At 38.7% G+C, this 18,786-nt stretch overlaps 14 protein-coding genes across 14 annotated transcripts; 8 read left to right on the plus strand and 6 right to left on the minus strand.

Annotated features, from left to right (window-relative positions):
- Positions 1-51: 51 nt before the first annotated feature.
- On the plus strand, positions 52-909 carry TDA10 (putative ATP-dependent kinase; the record flags this gene model as incomplete). The annotated part of the gene is made up of 1 exon (XM_041552365.1): positions 52-909. The coding sequence occupies one exon, from the start codon at positions 52-54 to the stop codon at positions 907-909; it is 858 nt and encodes a 285-aa protein (XP_041408299.1).
- A 113-nt stretch (positions 910-1,022) lies between these two features.
- MVB12 (ubiquitin-binding ESCRT-I subunit protein MVB12) lies at positions 1,023-1,307 on the plus strand (the record flags this gene model as incomplete). Its single annotated transcript, XM_041552366.1, has 1 exon — positions 1,023-1,307. The coding sequence occupies one exon, from the start codon at positions 1,023-1,025 to the stop codon at positions 1,305-1,307; it is 285 nt and encodes a 94-aa protein (XP_041408300.1).
- A 69-nt stretch (positions 1,308-1,376) lies between these two features.
- CIR1 (Cir1p) lies at positions 1,377-2,153 on the minus strand (the record flags this gene model as incomplete). The annotated part of the gene is made up of 1 exon (XM_041552367.1): positions 1,377-2,153. The coding sequence occupies one exon, from the start codon at positions 2,151-2,153 to the stop codon at positions 1,377-1,379; it is 777 nt and encodes a 258-aa protein (XP_041408301.1).
- Positions 2,154-2,384: 231 nt separating this feature from the next.
- SER2 (phosphoserine phosphatase) lies at positions 2,385-3,284 on the plus strand (the record flags this gene model as incomplete). The annotated part of the gene is made up of 1 exon (XM_041552368.1): positions 2,385-3,284. One exon carries the CDS (start codon positions 2,385-2,387, stop codon positions 3,282-3,284), a length of 900 nt encoding a protein of 299 aa, XP_041408302.1.
- Positions 3,285-3,350: 66 nt separating this feature from the next.
- On the minus strand, positions 3,351-3,671 carry TRX2 (thioredoxin TRX2; the record flags this gene model as incomplete). Its single annotated transcript, XM_041552369.1, has 1 exon — positions 3,351-3,671. One exon carries the CDS (start codon positions 3,669-3,671, stop codon positions 3,351-3,353), a length of 321 nt encoding a protein of 106 aa, XP_041408303.1.
- A 1,568-nt stretch (positions 3,672-5,239) lies between these two features.
- Positions 5,240-7,369, plus strand: KABA2_09S05170 (uncharacterized protein; the record flags this gene model as incomplete). Its single annotated transcript, XM_041552370.1, has 1 exon — positions 5,240-7,369. The coding sequence occupies one exon, from the start codon at positions 5,240-5,242 to the stop codon at positions 7,367-7,369; it is 2,130 nt and encodes a 709-aa protein (XP_041408304.1).
- Positions 7,370-7,450: 81 nt separating this feature from the next.
- Positions 7,451-8,689, minus strand: KABA2_09S05192 (uncharacterized protein; the record flags this gene model as incomplete). The annotated part of the gene is made up of 1 exon (XM_041552371.1): positions 7,451-8,689. The coding sequence occupies one exon, from the start codon at positions 8,687-8,689 to the stop codon at positions 7,451-7,453; it is 1,239 nt and encodes a 412-aa protein (XP_041408305.1).
- A 301-nt stretch (positions 8,690-8,990) lies between these two features.
- On the plus strand, positions 8,991-10,427 carry ZPR1 (zinc finger-containing protein ZPR1; the record flags this gene model as incomplete). Its single annotated transcript, XM_041552372.1, has 1 exon — positions 8,991-10,427. The coding sequence occupies one exon, from the start codon at positions 8,991-8,993 to the stop codon at positions 10,425-10,427; it is 1,437 nt and encodes a 478-aa protein (XP_041408306.1).
- A 153-nt stretch (positions 10,428-10,580) lies between these two features.
- Positions 10,581-13,148, minus strand: PUT3 (Put3p; the record flags this gene model as incomplete). Its single annotated transcript, XM_041552373.1, has 1 exon — positions 10,581-13,148. One exon carries the CDS (start codon positions 13,146-13,148, stop codon positions 10,581-10,583), a length of 2,568 nt encoding a protein of 855 aa, XP_041408307.1.
- A 475-nt stretch (positions 13,149-13,623) lies between these two features.
- Positions 13,624-14,148, plus strand: ATP7 (F1F0 ATP synthase subunit d; the record flags this gene model as incomplete). The annotated part of the gene is made up of 1 exon (XM_041552374.1): positions 13,624-14,148. One exon carries the CDS (start codon positions 13,624-13,626, stop codon positions 14,146-14,148), a length of 525 nt encoding a protein of 174 aa, XP_041408308.1.
- A 146-nt stretch (positions 14,149-14,294) lies between these two features.
- Positions 14,295-16,292, plus strand: HCS1 (ATP-dependent 5'-3' DNA helicase HCS1; the record flags this gene model as incomplete). Its single annotated transcript, XM_041552375.1, has 1 exon — positions 14,295-16,292. One exon carries the CDS (start codon positions 14,295-14,297, stop codon positions 16,290-16,292), a length of 1,998 nt encoding a protein of 665 aa, XP_041408309.1.
- A 21-nt stretch (positions 16,293-16,313) lies between these two features.
- Positions 16,314-17,300, minus strand: SWD2 (WD-repeat containing protein SWD2; the record flags this gene model as incomplete). Its single annotated transcript, XM_041552376.1, has 1 exon — positions 16,314-17,300. The coding sequence occupies one exon, from the start codon at positions 17,298-17,300 to the stop codon at positions 16,314-16,316; it is 987 nt and encodes a 328-aa protein (XP_041408310.1).
- Positions 17,301-17,459: 159 nt separating this feature from the next.
- MCO12 (Mco12p) lies at positions 17,460-17,705 on the plus strand (the record flags this gene model as incomplete). Its single annotated transcript, XM_041552377.1, has 1 exon — positions 17,460-17,705. One exon carries the CDS (start codon positions 17,460-17,462, stop codon positions 17,703-17,705), a length of 246 nt encoding a protein of 81 aa, XP_041408311.1.
- A 95-nt stretch (positions 17,706-17,800) lies between these two features.
- On the minus strand, positions 17,801-18,736 carry RAM2 (bifunctional protein farnesyltransferase/protein geranylgeranyltransferase; the record flags this gene model as incomplete). The annotated part of the gene is made up of 1 exon (XM_041552378.1): positions 17,801-18,736. One exon carries the CDS (start codon positions 18,734-18,736, stop codon positions 17,801-17,803), a length of 936 nt encoding a protein of 311 aa, XP_041408312.1.
- Positions 18,737-18,786: the final 50 nt, after the last annotated feature.

Below are 18,786 nucleotides of genomic sequence, written 5' to 3' on the forward strand. Positions count from 1 at the left end.
AAGAGGTCTGTATGCATATAAGTTTTGGATAAGTAAAAGTGTTTTAATACAATGAGTGTAACGGGATCTGTGTATGAGCATACATGTGAGTTTTTAGACAAATATGTCGATGAATGGTTTTCTAGAGATCTAGATCAACCTTTGGTCGTATTCATATCTGGACCTCAAGGTTCAGGAAAGAGTTATAATGGTCAAAAAATATTCACACATTTACGGGACAGGTACATTGGTAAGAATGTCGCATATTCATCAATCGATGATTTCTATTTGACTCATGAGGATCAGCAAGCCTTAGCATTGCAGTACAAAGAAAACAAGTTATTACAAGGACGTGGTTTACCTGGTACTCATGATCTCACTCTATTGAATGATTGTCTTGGTGAAGTGTTAGGGCCTAGGAAAGAAGGAACGATGAATTTACCTCAATATGACAAATCTTTGTTTTCTGGTGAAGGTGGTCGTAGTGGCAAAAGTAGTGTCTCTGTGAAATTACCTGTGGATATATTTATCTTGGAAGGTTGGTTCTTGGGGTTTGAGCCTCATTTACAGACTGTAGAGAAAGATCTAATCGATGGAGATATGGCTGATGTCAATGCCAAGTTGTTCATGTATAGTGATTTATTATGGAACAACCCCGAAGTACATTCATTAGGAGTTATCCTTGCAACTGATGATATTCAAAATGTGTATGAATGGCGTACTCAACAGGAACATGAGACCATTCATTTGAAGGGCAATGGGATGAGTGATAACGACGTCAGGAGATTTGTGGACCGGTATATGCCTTGTTATGAGTTGTATTATGAGGATTTTGTACGTGGAGAAAATCTAGGTTCTGTAGCTACGTTGACCATTGGGATCGACAAGAAGAGACAAGTATTTTCTGTCAAGACCAGGGCCATCGAATAAATAACATTGTAATGTGTATATGTATATATAAAATAAGCCAAAAAAAAAATATAAAAAATTAAAGGTACTAAAAAATTACAGTGACTACAAGAGCTACAAGGAGGACGAACAAGATGACATATAGTGAACTGTTAAGAAGAATTCCTCTGAGCAATAAAGCAGGTGTGACGTACCCCGACCAGCTGCCTTCATTGGTTGTGGTTCCAGAGTTAAGAGTTCCACCTATCGCACCTGTCCAAGAAATGTTCCAAGCCTGGTTAGATGAAGTAGATCAAGCTTTGAAGGAAGTATCACAACGTCAAAACCGTGGAGAGCTCTGGAACCAGTGGTATCGTGAGACATATTTGAGTAAGAAACCGATGGGAATCCAAAGCACATTGTTGCCATCGAAAAGATAGGTAGATACAAGGAATTAACAGTTATTATTATAGTGGAGGTGGGAATATATAGGTATATATGTAGAATAATTAAATAAGTTTAGCATCTTTCAATTTGGATACTAATTCATCTACGTTTTTCAGCATGATACCTGGAGGTTTACTCTGTGGTTCATTTATAGATAAAGTAGTGAGTTTACTCTTAATGTCGACATCTGGGAAATGTTCGGAAAGAGACAATTTAGGGATCTTGACTCTTTTCACTTTCATCAACTTGGACAAACCCACGTAACGAGGTTGGTTTAATCTCAAGTCGGTAGTGATCACTAGAGGCAACGATGCCTCAACAGTCTCTTCTCCACCATCAATTTCACGTGTCACTTTACATGAAGTTACGGAGTCATTAAACTCCACTTTACAAGCATTTGTCGCTTGAGGCCAATTCAACAAAGCAGCTAGCATTTGGCCCGTATTGTTACTATCGTCATCTATAGCTTGTTTCCCCATCAATACCACGTTGTATTTCTTCTCTTTCACCTCATGAGCCAACAGTTTAGCAACTGCCAAGGGTTCCAAGGGTTCGGAGGTCTCTACCAAAGAGACAGAGTCGATTCCCTTAGCGAGACAATTTCTTAGGATATCCTGACACTTGTCAACGCCGATGGATATGGCGTGGGTGGAATCTACGTCCTTGGAGCGGTTGGTCTTGATCCTCAGGGCCTCTTCGATGGCGATATCGTCGAACGGATTAATGCTGAACTTGCAACCTTGAGTCTGAACACCATCATGGGCAGCGTTCACTAGTGGCTTGATCTGGTGGTCCAGGACACGTTTTACTGGCACTAATATCTTCAATTTACTGCTCATCTTGTGGTGTTTTAGTCCTCATCTCCTTTCCAAGTGATGGTGAATGTCGTAAAGAAGGAGTCACTTCTTCTATATATTGGTCGAGTGAACCTTTTCCAGCTAGCGCTCCTCGAAAAAGTTTCACAGCGAAATTTCACTATATATATAAAGGGAAGGGAAGGGGGGGACAGTCAAGGGATAAGAAGAACAAGAAGCAACCGCTACGACAAACCAAAAAGCAATTAGGAGATTATGAACAAATACGTGCTGACGTTTATTGGCCATGGCCACGAGGTGCCAGCTTTGGACACTTACTTATTAAAATTTATTGCTAGAAACCCTGATGTGAAGTTCACCAACTGGAAACAATCGAGTGATCACAGTGTCGATCAATACTTTACCAGTGACGAGGACGAGTTGAACCAATCCAATGTGGTGGAGTATGACGGTGTCGATGTCGTGTTGCAATGCGATGACGAGTACAGACGCAAGAGACTGTGTGTGTTTGATATGGACTCGACGTTGATTTATCAGGAGGTCATTGAATTGATTGCTGCTTATGCTGGTGTCGAGAGGGAAGTGAAACAGATCACTGATCGTGCAATGAATGGTGAACTGGATTTCAAGCAAAGTCTCTCCCAACGCGTGGAGTTATTGAGAGGGTTGCCAATTGAGAAATTGTATGCAGAGATTAAACCGAAATTATTGATGACAAAGGGAGTTCCTGAACTTTGTAAAGTATTAAGACATGATGGTGTAAGACTTGCTGTACTAAGTGGTGGGTTCGTTCCATTTGCTCAATACATCCAAGAACAACTCGGTATGGACTACTTCAGAGCTAATCAATTGGAGACCGATCCAGAGACAGGCAAATTGACAGGGAAGGTCCTTGGAGAGATTGTCGATGGAGATGTGAAAGCCACTACATTAGTTGAATTAGGTCGTAAATATGACGTTCCAATTGACGCCGTGATGATGGTTGGGGATGGTGCTAATGACTTGGCCGCTATGGGAGTCGCAGGGTTCGGTATTGCCTGGAACGCCAAACCAAAAGTACAACAATTAGCTCCTGGAAGATTGAACAGTTCCACTTTGCTTGATTTGTTGTTTATTATGGGCTACACCCAGACAGAAATTGATCAAAAATTATAATAGTATTCAGTAGAAATATAAATTTACGTATTTATATATATATATATATATATATATGTATACTGTTTAAATGTTTGAGACGATGTTTTGCTTGATGGCAGCCAAGTTAGCACCGACAACCTTGGTGACTTCCTTACCGTTCTTAATGAAGACTAAAGTAGGCATGGCACTGATTTCGTACTCTTGGGCCAAGGCAGGGATGGCGTCGACGTCCAACTTCAAGAAGGTAGCGTCGTTGTATTGCTCACTGAACTTTTCGACCATTGGAGCAATCATCTTACATGGACCACACCATGTGGCGTAGAAGTCAACGACGACTAGCTTGGAGCCAGCGTCGGTTAGAGCAGTCTTGAATTCGTCAGCAGAGTTGATTTGGATAACAGCCATTGTGATTATGTTGTAAATGTATATGTGTGTAGTAGTGTCGTTGTTGTACTTAGTACATTGGAGTATCAAACAGGAAAAGTTGCTTCTTCCTTTATCTGCTCATCATCTCTCCCTTTATATACGACGACCGCTGGATGTTCATTATGTAAGCGAGCTGGACGACGGGCCGCGTCTTTTTGGCGATGCTTAGTAAGGGGCAGGGGAGGGTAAGTGGCTAGTAGAACCAAAGGGAAGGGGGAGGAACTCTGTGGAACCTGGACGGTTTGTGGTGGTGGTGGTTTGCGATGCTGTTAGTTAGTCAGCGTGGGTCCACAAGGGGTTATGAAGAGGTGCTTGTGGTTGTGCAACTGTATCGAGGGGGAGGCCAGCCGGTCGTTGCACGTGACCTATACCGCACTTTGCTGACAAAGGGAAATAGTGGTGTCACAAATATGGGAGGAGTGGTGTTGGTCGTTCTACATATAAGATGTTACAACTGGTAGAGAGTTATATCAGTGGGTGTTGTCTCATGGGTGGGACATGACTGAGCTATTAGTAATAGAGGGTAAACTCATTATATAATATATATATAAATCTATATTTTTGATTAGCAAATACAGGAACATGTTTGATCTTAGATATGGTAATGTATCGTGCTGTGGAAATCTGCATAGGTCGTAATATGGGCAAGTTGTCTGTATCCAGTGAAACCAGAACTAAGATCGTCAGTCATACTCCAATAGGTATTCTGTAAAACACTTTGCACTACAGAAATAAGAATCTGGATGGACGGGCGGTACTTCTGTATATATGTATATTGTATAGTGCAATATGATACCCCCTACTACATCGGGTTTAATTTATGTAGCCATATTGCCCAATAGTAATACACATGGAATACACTCCATGGACTTCCAAGTTGAGTACTTCACATCCCACATTGCAAGACTAGCGTGCATCCGACACTATTTTAACATATTTTCTAATGTATACCACGAGGTCTCTAGCCCTTCTTACAATGGATAAAAGGGTTAGAACCGAAATATCCTGTGTGGAGAAACTATAAATGGTAACCCTCATAAGAGTTCCAGCAGATCTTCCTATATCCGTGAGGAGATAGGAAACCACTCTCTCCTCTTTCCATCGCTCTTCTGGAGGGAATGACTCCATTTGTTAAAGCCTCCAGGAAATACTCGTAATCTCTTTTTTGGTGTTACTCTCACTCTCTCAGAGGTGATCTGCGTTTGGTTTAATTGGAAAAGGCGATCTGCTACGGCCTTTTTCTGGGCGACTGAAAATTTAAAAGGATCTGCAAATCTTGTTATTGGAAGGAGATAAACCCAGCTATTTTCTCTCTCCCTGATCTCACTTATCTAGCTCATAAACTTTGATAACTACCAAAAATAACTCTTAGTCTTCCTCAAGCAAAAGGAAATTTTTGGTAGGTTTTCTAAGTCTAGAGCTACCACGGATATGGAAGCTCATAAAATTGTTATATAAGCAAGAGGTTCAACCTCCATTTTTCAAAATTGTTATGTTGGTTTCATGGTCCATGATGTAACCATTGACAGATTAACAAGCACACAATGATGGTCAATTTCAACAAACAAACACAATTTTTAATACTTTTTTATATATGGTCAACAACTCAAACCTTTTTTTTTGTCCATGCTGACATCTTGGACAGTAATCTAGGCCCTATAGCCTTAACACCAGGTCTAAGAGCTAGGTTTTATGAAGTTTCCTTCGATGGTTCAGAGACAGCGGGGGGTCGTCAGCAATATGTCACTTCAAAGGCTTATATGACTGAAGGGAATTATTTAGGCGAAGTCAATGGTGTAACTTCCCTAGATGTTAACTATGTGAGATATTTGAACCCTACGATTTATGGCTTCCGTATGGATCCAAACGTTAAACAATTTGTAATAGAATTAAGGGGTTATTACAAGCCTCAAACAACAGCTGGTATGAGAATTAGCTCTCTGGTGAATGCTGTTAAAGGTTGTAATGATGGTGCTTACGATTCAAGTATCTTATCAACATACGCTAAAGTCTCTAATAAAGTTTATTTAAATTCAACTGACTCAGATAAATTCTGTTATCAAGATAATTCAGCCACTAAGCCTTTTGCAACTTTGTTTAATGAACTCTCATCATATTCTTCTGATTATATGTCTGTTACTGGTGGCAAAGACACACCAATTTTCACGAAAAACACATATTATCCAATTAGAATGGTGTTTTTAAGTAGGGGTGCGGGACTTAATGCTTTGTTCTTCCCAAATGTTAATGGTAATTGGATGTCATTCTCGGGTTCGACATTATTCTCTAATCCTAATGAGGATTATGATGCATTGGATGATAATGCAGAGACCGTGTTCCCAGGGAATTGTCCTCAATTCACAGCCACGACTAATAATAGAGCTATAAGTTTTACAAACGATGTTTTGGTGAGGAGAGATGAATGCCCAGTGAGTTCCAGTTCTACCTCAGAAATTGAGTTCAGTTCCACATCTGAAGTAGTTTCAAGCTCCACTTCAAAAAGTGAGTCGAGTTCCACATCTGAAATAGTTTTAAGCTCCATTTCAGAAATTGAGTCCAGTTTTATTTCAGAAGAAGTGTCAAGCTCCACCGCAGTTATGGAGTCGAGTTCTACTTCAGAAATAATATCAAGTTCCATTTCTGAAGAAATGTCAACCTCAACCTCAGATATTTCTGAGTCAATCGCTACTTCTGAAATAGTCAGCAGTACGAATTCGGAAATTAATTCAAGCTCAACATCAGAGGAAATACCAACTTCCACATCGGAGATTATAGTAAGTTCTACTTCTGAAATAATTACTAGTTCAGCACCAGAGAGTGCATCAACTTCTGAACCAATTATTAGTTCCAGTTCAGTGATAATTACTAGCTCAAGTTCCGACTCTGAGATTATACCAAACTCTACTTCTGAAATAATCTCAAGTTCAAAGACAACAATTTCCGGTAGTTTTATTCCATCAACCTCTGATATAATTTCTTACAGTTCTGGGATCTCACACACATATACTCCAGACTCTAGTGTATCATCATCAAATCCTACTACCAGCAAATCCTCCATAAATTCATCCATTTCTACCTCTGATCATACTTCTAGTTCCTCAAACCCTATTTCTAACACTACCTCTTCTACTGACCTTGATATGTCTTCAACTTTTTTTGAAAGTTCTATAACATCTTTAGAAGATATTACATCCACATATGAACCAACTACATCGAGTTTTTTGATAACAAATACCACCAAGGTTATTGGCACAAGCAAACAAACCATAACTACAGATTGTGACCTTTGTGAATCTAACAACGGGCGTACATCTCATTCCACAAAAACAATAGTTAATCCAAACATTTCAACAGTCACTCAAACAAAATCAGTTGATGGATCTATAATAACGATTATCACATTGACTAGTTGCGAAGGCCCTTGTAAAGCAACTAAATCAGGGCAAGCTACAACCTCAGACAAATGCATAATAATCACTACCAACAACAATTACGAAACTCCGCTCGTGACATCTGAATTATCATCATCATGTTTCCCAATATTGGTACAAACTGCATTAAGTGGTACACAAGCTACCATAATAACAACATTTATTGCATCTTTCGAAGGACACGCAAATATCCTAACACTAAATCCATTTATTTTCGTCATCATGACATTTGCGACTTTCTTTTAAATATTGCTACTCTCTATAATAATAAACCATTTATACATATTTATATATATATATATTTACGTAAATATTTAAATAAACAGTTTACGCCTTAGCACGAGGAGCAATTTTGAAACACAATATATCGTTCTGTTTCACATCTACTAATGCATCTTCAGAGACTCTCATTCCTCCTACCGTTTCAATTGCAGCAATTGTTACCTCTGTTCCTAGAATATATCTCGCCACAGTACCAGCTGGCGTCCCTTTTTTCACTAGAAAACAATCTCTAAATACATTAGTACCATTTCCACCTGTGAAACTTTGGATGTTCTTCACTGTATACACCGGAACCAATTGTAAGATATCTGCAGCAGCTTGTAACACTTGGACCACACCTGTGGAGCCAAATCTATATAGTACCAAGTCTCTAATGTCTTCGATCCTTGACAATACTTTCTCATCTAATGGTTTCAAATTATCGGGATCATCCTCACATGTATCTATAAACTCAGTTCCTTCTTCGTAATGGACAAACCCTTGTTTTTTTAGTTTCCTTAAGAAGATCTCTGTTAGAGCACTCGTCAATACAGACTTCACGTTAGGATATTTCAACATGATCTTCGATACATTCTTATCGGCATCTGCATGATCCATCTTATTCAATGCGAGCACTGTAGGGAATTTCTCCATCATAAAGGCCTTCACAACATTAGTAATCATTTCATCATCCCATTGTTCTAAAGGCGGTATATTTCCTAGACGATCCAAAGCCTTTTGAACCATCCATACTTGTGACGAATACCCACCAAATTGAGTCTGTAAAGTATCTACAACGCTAGATTTTGTGGCAGTATGTCTACGAACGATAGACCCCCATCTTTTCTTCAAATTCCCTTCAATCCATAATCTAATTTCATCTTGCAACCATTCAATATCGTTTAAGGGATCATAACCTCTAGTATTCTTCCCCTCGGAATCAGTAGTACCACTTACATCCACAACATGGATTAGGGCATCGGCATGTCTTAAATCATCCAGAAACTTGTTCCCTAGACCTCTACCTGAATGAGCACCTGGAACTAAACCAGCAACGTCCAGCAACATGATTGGGACATGACGTTTCCCTTTCTCACACCATCCATAGTTAGGCTTGCATAAGGATTCCTTACCAAATCTAGAACAAGCACAATCAACCTCTAAATAACCAGTGGCTTGGTTTGGTTCAATTGTACAGAACGGAAACGCACCAACCGCAGCATTCGCATCGGTCAGTGAATTCAACAATGTAGACTTCCCACTGGAGGGTTTCCCCACAATACCTATCAACGGGTCTCTTGGCATACTTATCGGATATTTTATTGGGCAAAACAATCCATAGGTTCAACCTTTTATCCCCCTTCCAGTCAAAACTTTACTAAGAATTATCTGGAACTTTCTAGAAAAGTTGCTTATTAAATGGTCTTCGCATCGCTAAAATTTTCTTCAAATTTTTTCAACTCTTTTCGATAATTTAAATTATATAAGAAAGAGATAATTGCGATGAGCAAGGGATATACGAGGTAGATTATTGAGATGTTTCGTCTTACAGGAGGGAAGAAGAAGCAAGGTACGATCCAAATCATTGTTGAGAAGTATAATATATATGTCTGAAGAGAAAGATAATCTGTTTAAGCCAGTTGGTGAGGCTGCTGAAGAGGTTGCCGAGGGTCAAACTTTGGATAATGGGGTCACATTAACAGGTGCCGAAGATGCGATGGGCCACCCAGTACAAGAAATTGAATCGCTATGTATGAATTGTCACAAGAATGGTACCACCAGAATGTTACTGACATCGATTCCTTACTTTAGAGAAGTTGTTATCATGTCCTTTGAATGTCCACACTGTGGTTTCAAGAACTCTGAAATCCAACCTGCCTCCTCGATTCAAGAAAAGGGTTCTAAGTACACTTTAAAGGTCGAATCTAAGGAAGATTTCAACAGACAAGTGATTAAGAGTGAAACTAGTTCATGTAAATTTGTCGAACTAGATATTGAGATTCCTTCAAAACGTGGTGTGTTGACCACCGTCGAGGGTCTCCTAGAGGAAATGATCGAGGACTTACAATCAGACCAAGAGATGCGTAAGAAGATCGATGAAGCAATGTATGACAAGATTGATGCTTTTATTAAGAAAGTTAAAGCTACTATTGATTGTACCCCTGAAGGTGTCTTGCCTTTGACATTTGAATTGGATGATCCATCCGGGAACTCCTGGATTGAATACAAGCCAGGTGAGGCACAACACAAATGGTCTCATACAGAATACATGAGAACCGATGAACAAAATGTTCAAATCGGTATGTTGACCCAAGATCAATATGAAGAACGTCGTAAAGCTCAGTTGGCTGCTGTGGCCGATCATGATCGTAACCCTTCAGAGGCTCAAAAAGTTCAATCTAATTTCCTATCGGATGAAACTGATATTGAAAATTATGCCAATGAAGTGCAAACTTTCAGAGCTTCTTGTCCTTCTTGTATGCAAGAATGTGAAACCCATATGAAGCCTGTTAACATTCCTCATTTTAAAGAGGTTATTATTATGTCTACTTCTTGCGAACACTGTGGTTACAAGTCGAATGAGGTCAAGACTGGTGGTGCTATCCCTGAAAAGGGTAGAAAGATCACATTGTTATGTGATGATCCAAGTGATTTATCTAGAGATATATTGAAGTCTGAATCATGTTCTTTAGTCGTACCAGAATTGAGTCTGGATATTCAAGAAGGTACATTAGGTGGTCGTTTCACTACAATTGAAGGTTTATTGAGACAGGTCTACGAGGAACTTGAGTCTCGTGTTTTCTCTCAAACTTCTGACTCCATGGATCAAGTCACAAAGGACCGTTGGGTAGCATTTTTCGCTAAATTAAAGGAAGGTATTGAAGGGAAAATTAAGTTCACTGTCGAGATGACAGACCCTTTAGCTGGTTCCTATATTCAAAACGTGTATGCTCCTGATCCAGATCCAAACATGAAGATCGAGGATTACGAGAGAACAGCTCAACAGAACGAGGATCTTGGTTTGGCTGAAATGAAGGTATAATCGGGTATACTAATAGTTTTCATAAAAATTACTTTATCTCTGTATTCTTTTGTAATAAATGTAAAATATTTTGAATTTTCGAAGATTGATTTTGATATATCATATGACATTATTAACTATATATATATAACTGGATATAAGATATCATCGAGATTATTCATCTAATGGAAATGTCCCTAGATCAGGATCTGCTGTATTGGAACCCGACGGTTCCAAAGTGTTGCCTAGCCACATGGCTTGGTCTGTAATATCTTTCCATAACTTGTTATCTGTCTGGTTAGATTTTAACATATCGTCTAACAAATGCTCAACATCATCCATATTGATAGCTGTCGTTGAATCTAGTTGATTTGTATTTGTTTCAATGATACGCGTCCCTTGTATCGTCAGAGGGGCATTATATGATTGAGCCATTGATGCATTAATTAAGTCGTCAAGTGTAGACATAGGTTCATGATTTAAAATATCAGGAGATGCAACTGTTGTTGCAGCAGTGGTAGATGTCGTAGTATTTTTAGTATCGTTGACAGGGGTGTTAATTACAGGATTTGTGTTTCCCTTAGGTTCATTGATGTTATTAGTATTGGTCTCGGGTGAAGTAGATGTATCGTTATCTGTATGTTTCAATATCAATCCTTTTAAAAGGTTATGGAAATCTAAATTAATCATTAATGTCAATAATTGAGCTCTTCTCAATTCTGCCGCATTGTTTCCAAGACTGATCATCTTATTAAACATAGTCAAAGCATGATCCAAATGTTCATATGTTTGTTCATGAATACCGAATGTTGTCGTAAATAATAGCAAAGTGCATGATGATGTAAATAGATATTCCCGATCCATATATCCGAACATAGCTATCACATCTGGCACCATCAACTCCCAGAATGATCTAATTGTATTTACTGAGGCCTGTAATGAACAATTTAAGAGCATTGTTGTTGAGTCTGAATAGTCTTGTAGATTCAAGTACGTGTTATTATCCTTGAATGTCTTCAATTGAATCGATACAAAATGAAATAATAAAGGTCTGATTGCCAAGTTGATCCCTTGGAAATATTCTGTAAATAAGTTCGTTAATTGTCTCGTTACCTTTAATTTTGTATCTGAAAAGTCTACTTGGCATCGAACAGATAAATTTGCTTTCCATTGAAACAATTGTTTAATAATATTACGTAATATTGGTAGTACGTTATCCTTTGGTTGTCTCTGATATAATTGTCCCAATATATATCCGTTAATCTGTACAATCTTAACACAGTTAGATAGGCATTCAGCCTCGGGGAAAGTATAATGACGATATTGTTTTGGAGGGTTAGATATGTCAAAATCTGCCGGTAATTCCGTCGAGATAGAATAATCTGTAAAGCTTAATGGTAAACCAGCCTTACTACTTAACATACGTTCAAACATGTACACAGTCCACCATAGACGGCGTTGATGTTCTACTTGAAACCTCGGCAATGTGTCGCTTTGTGAATCGACATGCATTCCGATGACCAAACATGTTCTTAGAGCCTGACCAAAATAAAAATACGCCAGCACAGTATTATCAGCTACTTGTAAATAAAAAGCATATAACAATAGAATTTCAATACCACCTTCTTTTGTTAATAACTGTAGATGTTCCCCCGAGAAAACAACATTAAAAATTTTTGATGCCTGCAGAAACCACCTGGCACCTGGTAACATTGAATCATCTGTATCCTTTGGCGTCTCCTGTCCAGTACGATTATATACTTCCCCAATAGCAAATATTAAAAACACCTTACAATGCCATATTAATTGTAAAGTAGCATTATTGTAAAGTTTTCTATTAGTTTTCCCGGAGTAAACGATCTCAATTCCATGACGAACCATTCCTTCATTAAAGAAATAGAAGCACCCACCATTATAAGATATAAATTTATCTATGAGCATTATCGCGTATGGATGACTAGGCATGGTCAAATCTAAAGATGGAGGTGCGTGATAGAATTCCGATGAATTAAAAGTAACTTTGTAATGCAAAGCTCCAAGTTTTCTGATATGTTTCACACTATTAGGAGTACCGCTTATTGCTCTGTACAGAGTCGATGGTCGTAAAGTAATAATGTCCCTTTTCAACATTGGCATTGGTTTAAACTGTTTATTTGTTACATATGTTGAAATCAACGATTGAATCTCCAACCCAAATAGAGTCATTGACGATGAACCTATAAACAATGCTTGCCCTAATGATAACTCGACGATCCTACCAGTTCTTGGTGCAAATGTAGATGCGATTTCATCGTCTGCAGAATCACCTATATTATCATTGTTATTATCGTCATTTTCATCATCCTCAGCATACGACAAAGCTGCATCTGAATGTTTCTTGTGTTCTTCAGAATCTAACAAGGGCAAAATGCCACCTTTCTTAGCCTTTAACCTCTCGTTTTCTCGTTTCAACTCCTGGATAGATTCTTGCAGCTCAGACAAATACTTCACTGACACCATGATCTTCTTAGATGGTTCTACATACTCACAATTGGCTCCACTATTACTACAACGCTCGCAGGGCTCGCCTCCCGGACACTTCAAGTGCTTCTTACGACACGTCTGGCATGCTACCACAGGTTTGTTCTTCTTTTCACAGCGTTTTACTCTCTTAACACGTTTAACAGCCAATTCGAGGTCACTTATAGGGATCTGTCCGTTCTTAGCACGTTTTACATCCAACGATAGCTTGTTTTCTGACATATTTCCTCCACTAAAGACGTCTGTTTGGTCAGGGATGTTCCAGTAACCACAGGTCCTCTTTTAAATTTCTTCAGGTAGTCGCTTATAAACCTGAAGAACAGTAACTAAAAAATATGATGTCGACAACCCAGTACAGACAATTAACAGTCTCATTATCCAATGACCATTATTACTAATGACGAATGGATTCCTCTTGTAATTCGGTGTTCCTCTTCGCTCCTTCTCTTCATTTCCCCCATTGCCCCAGCCAATCAGCGTCCAGATTTAAAAAGGGCATTCCACGTGACGCGAAGTTCCCTCCTTTTCCCTGTTAAAAGGCAGAAACTCAAAAATTTAGTGAAATTTCTTCATTAGAGCTCACTTTCAACCTAATTGAAACAACAAGATAAAGAAGGGTCGATTGTAAAAGGATATATTGTCTAATTGTACATTTTCTCTCTGTAAACGCATACCCTCATACACATACACATACATAATGTCTCTAGCTAAATCAGCTGCTAACAAATTGGACTGGGCTAAAGTTATAACCTCGTTGAAGATCACTGGGAAGACCGCCACAGAGCTATCTAGTTTCAAGAAGAGAAACGATGAGGCCCGTAGACAGCTACTAGAGTTGCAACAACAGCCAGCTACCATTGAATTCGACCAGTACCGTTCGTTGTTAAAAAACCAGGCCGTGATCGACCAAATCGAGAGATTCTGTAAGGCATACACCCCTGTTACCATCGACAGCTCCAAACAGATCCATACAATTGAATCTTTCCAACAACATGCTCTGGCCAACGCTGAAGCTACAGAGAAGCTTGTCAACTCCGAACTGGCTACGTTAAAGGAGACTCTACAAAACATTGAAAATGCTAGACCATTTGACGAATTGACTGTCGACGATTTAGTTAAGGCCAAACCTGAGATTGATGCTAAGGTTGAAGAGATGGTCAAGAGAGGAAAATGGGAAGTACCAGGCTATGCTGAGAAGTTTGGTGGTTTGAATGTTATGTAGACAAACTCCCTTTTTGACTCTCTGCTTCTGCTCATTCATATATATTTCTCAATACTGAAAAAAAAAATTCTAAATACAATAATAAATATTCTATTCGTAACTCAATAAAAATAAACATAAACAACTACGCATAAGGGATAGTCATAATGAATAAGGAACTAGCAGAGAGGTTTTTGAGTTGTATAGATCATGAGAGAGAACAGGATGTCGAATTAACTAGTCAGTTGCTCAAACGGTTACCGATTACGAAGTTGGTAGACGCTGGGTACGCTGTAAACAAACTAACTTTGGAAAATGTCAGAACAGGGCTTGCAGGGAAGGTTTATGTTGAACTAGCTAGTGAAGATGGTGGAACCATTGATCGTGGTGGTGTTAAAGTTGGGGATATTGTGACTGTGGAGCCACCCAAAAAGATAGCAAGTAAAGATGGTGATAAAAGCTGTTCAGGAGTGGTCTATAGGATCAGTTCAAAGCAGATTACGGTCACCATTGATGAGCAGCAGGAAGAAGATGTGACAACTCTGTATAGTTACCCCAGGTTATGTTTGGTGAAAACCACCAATACAATTACGTATAAACGGATGGAATCTACAATGAGGAAACTAGCAGAGATTGAAAATTTGAGTAATGCGCCACGTTTGATACAATTGTTGACAGATGATACTGTCAAATCGGTACCTATTTATACTACCACTAGCAAATCTCTTCAATTTGATAATGGAGGATTGAATGAATCCCAACAACATGCTGTTCAGTTTGCCTTACAGAATGAAATTGCTATTATTCATGGACCGCCTGGGACTGGTAAGACATACACTTTGGTGGAATTGATTCAACAATTGATTAGTAAAGGTGAGCGTGTCCTAGTATGTGGACCATCTAATATATCTGTTGATACGATCCTTGAAAGATTGAGTAAAGTAGTTCCTGGTGATAAATTATTACGTATCGGCCACCCAGCAAGGTTATTGGAGTCTAATCTGAGGCATTCATTAGATATCCTGAGTAAAATTGGTGAGAGTGGAGCTATTGTTAAGGATATTCAATCTGAAATTAATGGGACAATCAAAGATATTAAGAAATTAAAACGGTTTAAAGATCGAAAAACTGCGTGGCAAGATGTCAAAATTTTGAGAAAAGAATTGAGAATCAGAGAACAAAAAATCGTAAGTGAATTGATACTGAAGTCTCAAGTTGTTGTGGCGACCTTGCATGGCTCAAGCAGTCGTGAGCTTGTTGGTATGTATCATGATCATGATCATCTTTTTGATTCGTTAATCATTGATGAAGTGTCGCAGGCCATGGAACCTCAATGTTGGATTCCATTAATCTCTCACTCACAATCCCAGATGAAGAGACTCGTATTAGCTGGTGACAATAAGCAATTACCACCAACGATTAAGACAGCAGATAATGATAAGATTTTACATACTTTGGAGACTACCCTGTTTGATAGATTAGTAGCCATGCAAGGTGAAGCCTTCAAATGTTTATTGAATGTACAATATAGAATGAACCAAGAGATAATGAAATTTCCTTCAATGGTAATGTATCAAGATAAATTGATTGCAGATGAAAGTGTTGCTAGAATTTTGTTACAGGATTTACCAGGTGTTGATAATAATGACGATACGTCAATTCCTTTAATGTGGTATGACACTCAAGGAGATGAGTTTCCAGAGAATTTTGATGATGATGATGATGATGATGAAATAATGCAGTCCAAATATAATGAAAATGAGGCGCTATTAGTGAAACATCATGTAGAGATGTTGATTGGTAGTAATATTCCACAATCAGATATTGGTATTATTGCCCCCTATAGTGCCCAGGTGAGTTTATTAAAATCCTTAATGAGGGAACAGTACCCTGGGGTTGAGATATCTACCGTCGATGGTTTCCAGGGGCGTGAGAAAGAAGTCATAGTATTGACCCTTGTAAGATCCAATGATAAATTTGAGGTTGGGTTTCTAAAGGAGGCTAGACGTCTCAATGTCGCAATGACAAGATCGAAGAGACAACTATGTGTCATTGGAAACATGGAAACGTTGCAACGAAGTGGTAACGAGTACCTAAAGTATTGGGCAACATGGAGTGAAGAGAATAGTGAGGTTCGGTACCCAGATATTGACGATCTTATGTAAATATATATATATTATAGTTATCTACTTATCCTCGTCATATACATAAAAATCAACGTTTTCATCAGCAGTGATAAACATTGAATATTTAGGATTCATTGCTATCGATCTTGGACATGAGTCAGGCGCTGCCGGTATATATGCAATTGGTTTCAGCGTTCTACTACTTATAGAATCTGAATGATTCCATATGGCGATCTTACCATCATAATCTGTACCCAGGATAAATTGGCCATCTGGAGTAAACGTTGCAGACCCTGTATCCATGAATTCTCTCAAGGGGAATGGTTTAGTTCCAGTTAATTCAAATAATTGTACCCCTGAGAATGCATCCAACACAAGATGTTTCCCATAAGATGATGCTAATAATAAATATTTCCCATCGTTTGAAAATTCCATCTTATTCCAATTCTTGAACCCATTATCGATCTTCACCGTAAGAAATGGCCCTTTCCCCAATTGTTTCAAATTATATAACGCTAGCTCCATCGATTCTGGATTGCCAAGTGCAACAACTAAGCCCGAAGGATCATATGCGATACAATTAGGAACCAAACTTGGGATAATGGCTTGAGCCTTCGATGATCTAAGATCCCAAAGTCTAACAGACTCATCATACGAAGCAGAAATAAATGTATCATCAAGTGGACTCATCTGTATGTCATGAACCAAGGCACCGTGTCCAGTGAAATAACGGATGTATTGGTTTGTTTCGAGGTTCAAATGTCTAATATCGAATGATTTCATTGTGGAAGAGTAAACACATTCGTTTTGAGCGTGTGTGAATCTAGCTGAATGACAACCATACTTCTTGGACCCGATTGTGTTAAGAAACTTACAGGATACCGTGTCGTAAAGATGCATATTATCATTGGCTGCAGCGGTAAGTAAATATTTACCATTGTCATCAAATGACAAAGACGTCACTGGTGCCACCTCTTTCTCCTGAACTGTGAACGTCTTCACAGCCTTGTATCGTGACAACGTATCCCTTGTTATATCTAGCGACATTCCTACTGTGTCTAACTGTCTTTTATACTTGGGTTCTCTTGTTATTGTTTGTTTTCAGGTTTTAAAGAGAAATAATTTTTCACATTTATATATAAAACAACTAAGAACAAAGATCGCCATTCGAGGACAAGAACAAGCAAAGAAACATATCATTTGAGAATGGGTTTTCAAAGTGTATTGCGTTGGGGTGTAGACCTCACGTTAGTAGCAATGTTGCTCGCAGCAGTGAGACGTGAGACGGGACTGGTATTCGCTTACGAAAGATACGACTTCACTAAATTGATAAGAGGTTACTTAACATGGGGTGAGTATTGTTTCCAAAGGTTTATAAACCATGTCAAAGGGGACTCCGGTCGATTCCGTAAGCAACTCGATGGTGTGGACAAGTTTCTAGGTGAGCCATGAGGAGCCTCACTGCGTTCATATCTCTATGTAAAAAAAAAAGCTATATTATATTATATATTCAATATCTAGTGTCTGTTATACAAGTTTATTCTTATTTATGAATGCTGAAGCAACTGGATCTTATGATCCCAAAGATTTTTTCTGATTGGATCAGCTTTGGTTGCTAGGGTGGTATAAGCATCGATCGCTGTTTGAGGTTTATTCACTTCTGGCAAAGAATTCAAATAAGCGAAAAACTCCAGAGCATATGAGGATTCATCTAGGAATTGGGAAGTAAATATCAATAACTCGTCGACAAGTTTCGCCGGAGTGCTATGTGATTCGAACAAAGCTCGCAAATAGGTCCAGGTACTGATATTCTGTGGCACATACTCGATCTTCCCCTTTATGTACCCCAATTCTTGATCAAAATCCACATCGCATTGTTTCAAAACCGACAGTCTGTGGCTCCAAGCACTGTTGTTATAGACGTCTCTATCAATATATTTCTCAGTGAATGCTAATTCGTGGCCGTAAGTTCTGAAATGAGAACAACACCATTTACGATAGGACCAAACATGATAATTCTTAGAATCGTCATCAATCATAAGTTCCATGATCGGTTGTTCTCTAATGAATGTAGCATGATGGTGTAGATTAGTCAGTAATGCTTGGCGGTACGACCAAATCTGGTAGTTTTTAGGATTGTTTAGAGTGAACTCATCTAGCCAATCCAACTCTTTGTTCAATAGATATGACGCATCATGACCATTTTGTAACAACGTTTCCTCCTGTAATAAATGCTCTAGAATTCTGTAACGATAGTTCCATACCGAGTAGAAAGCAGGAGATAGCTCAATGGCCTTTGAAGTCAAATTCAGTGCCCTAATCGATAGCTCGTTTTCTGTAAGCAAAGCTCTCACTAGCGACATCACCTGTTTGTACTCCTCTGAGTACATAATCCGACATAGTTCACTATCCTCCTCGCCATCGTGAACCAATGGTAGCACAGCAACATCATCATAATCTTTAATATTGTATTGAAAGCCCATTTTTAATTGGCTTGCTTACGTTAGTATGATGGTCGATGCCCCTTGAAATT

This window comes from Maudiozyma barnettii (genome assembly GCF_903064755.1).
Source record: "Maudiozyma barnettii strain CLIB 1767 genome assembly, contig: KABA2_09, whole genome shotgun sequence".
Lineage (NCBI taxonomy): Eukaryota > Fungi > Ascomycota > Saccharomycetes > Saccharomycetales > Saccharomycetaceae > Maudiozyma > Maudiozyma barnettii.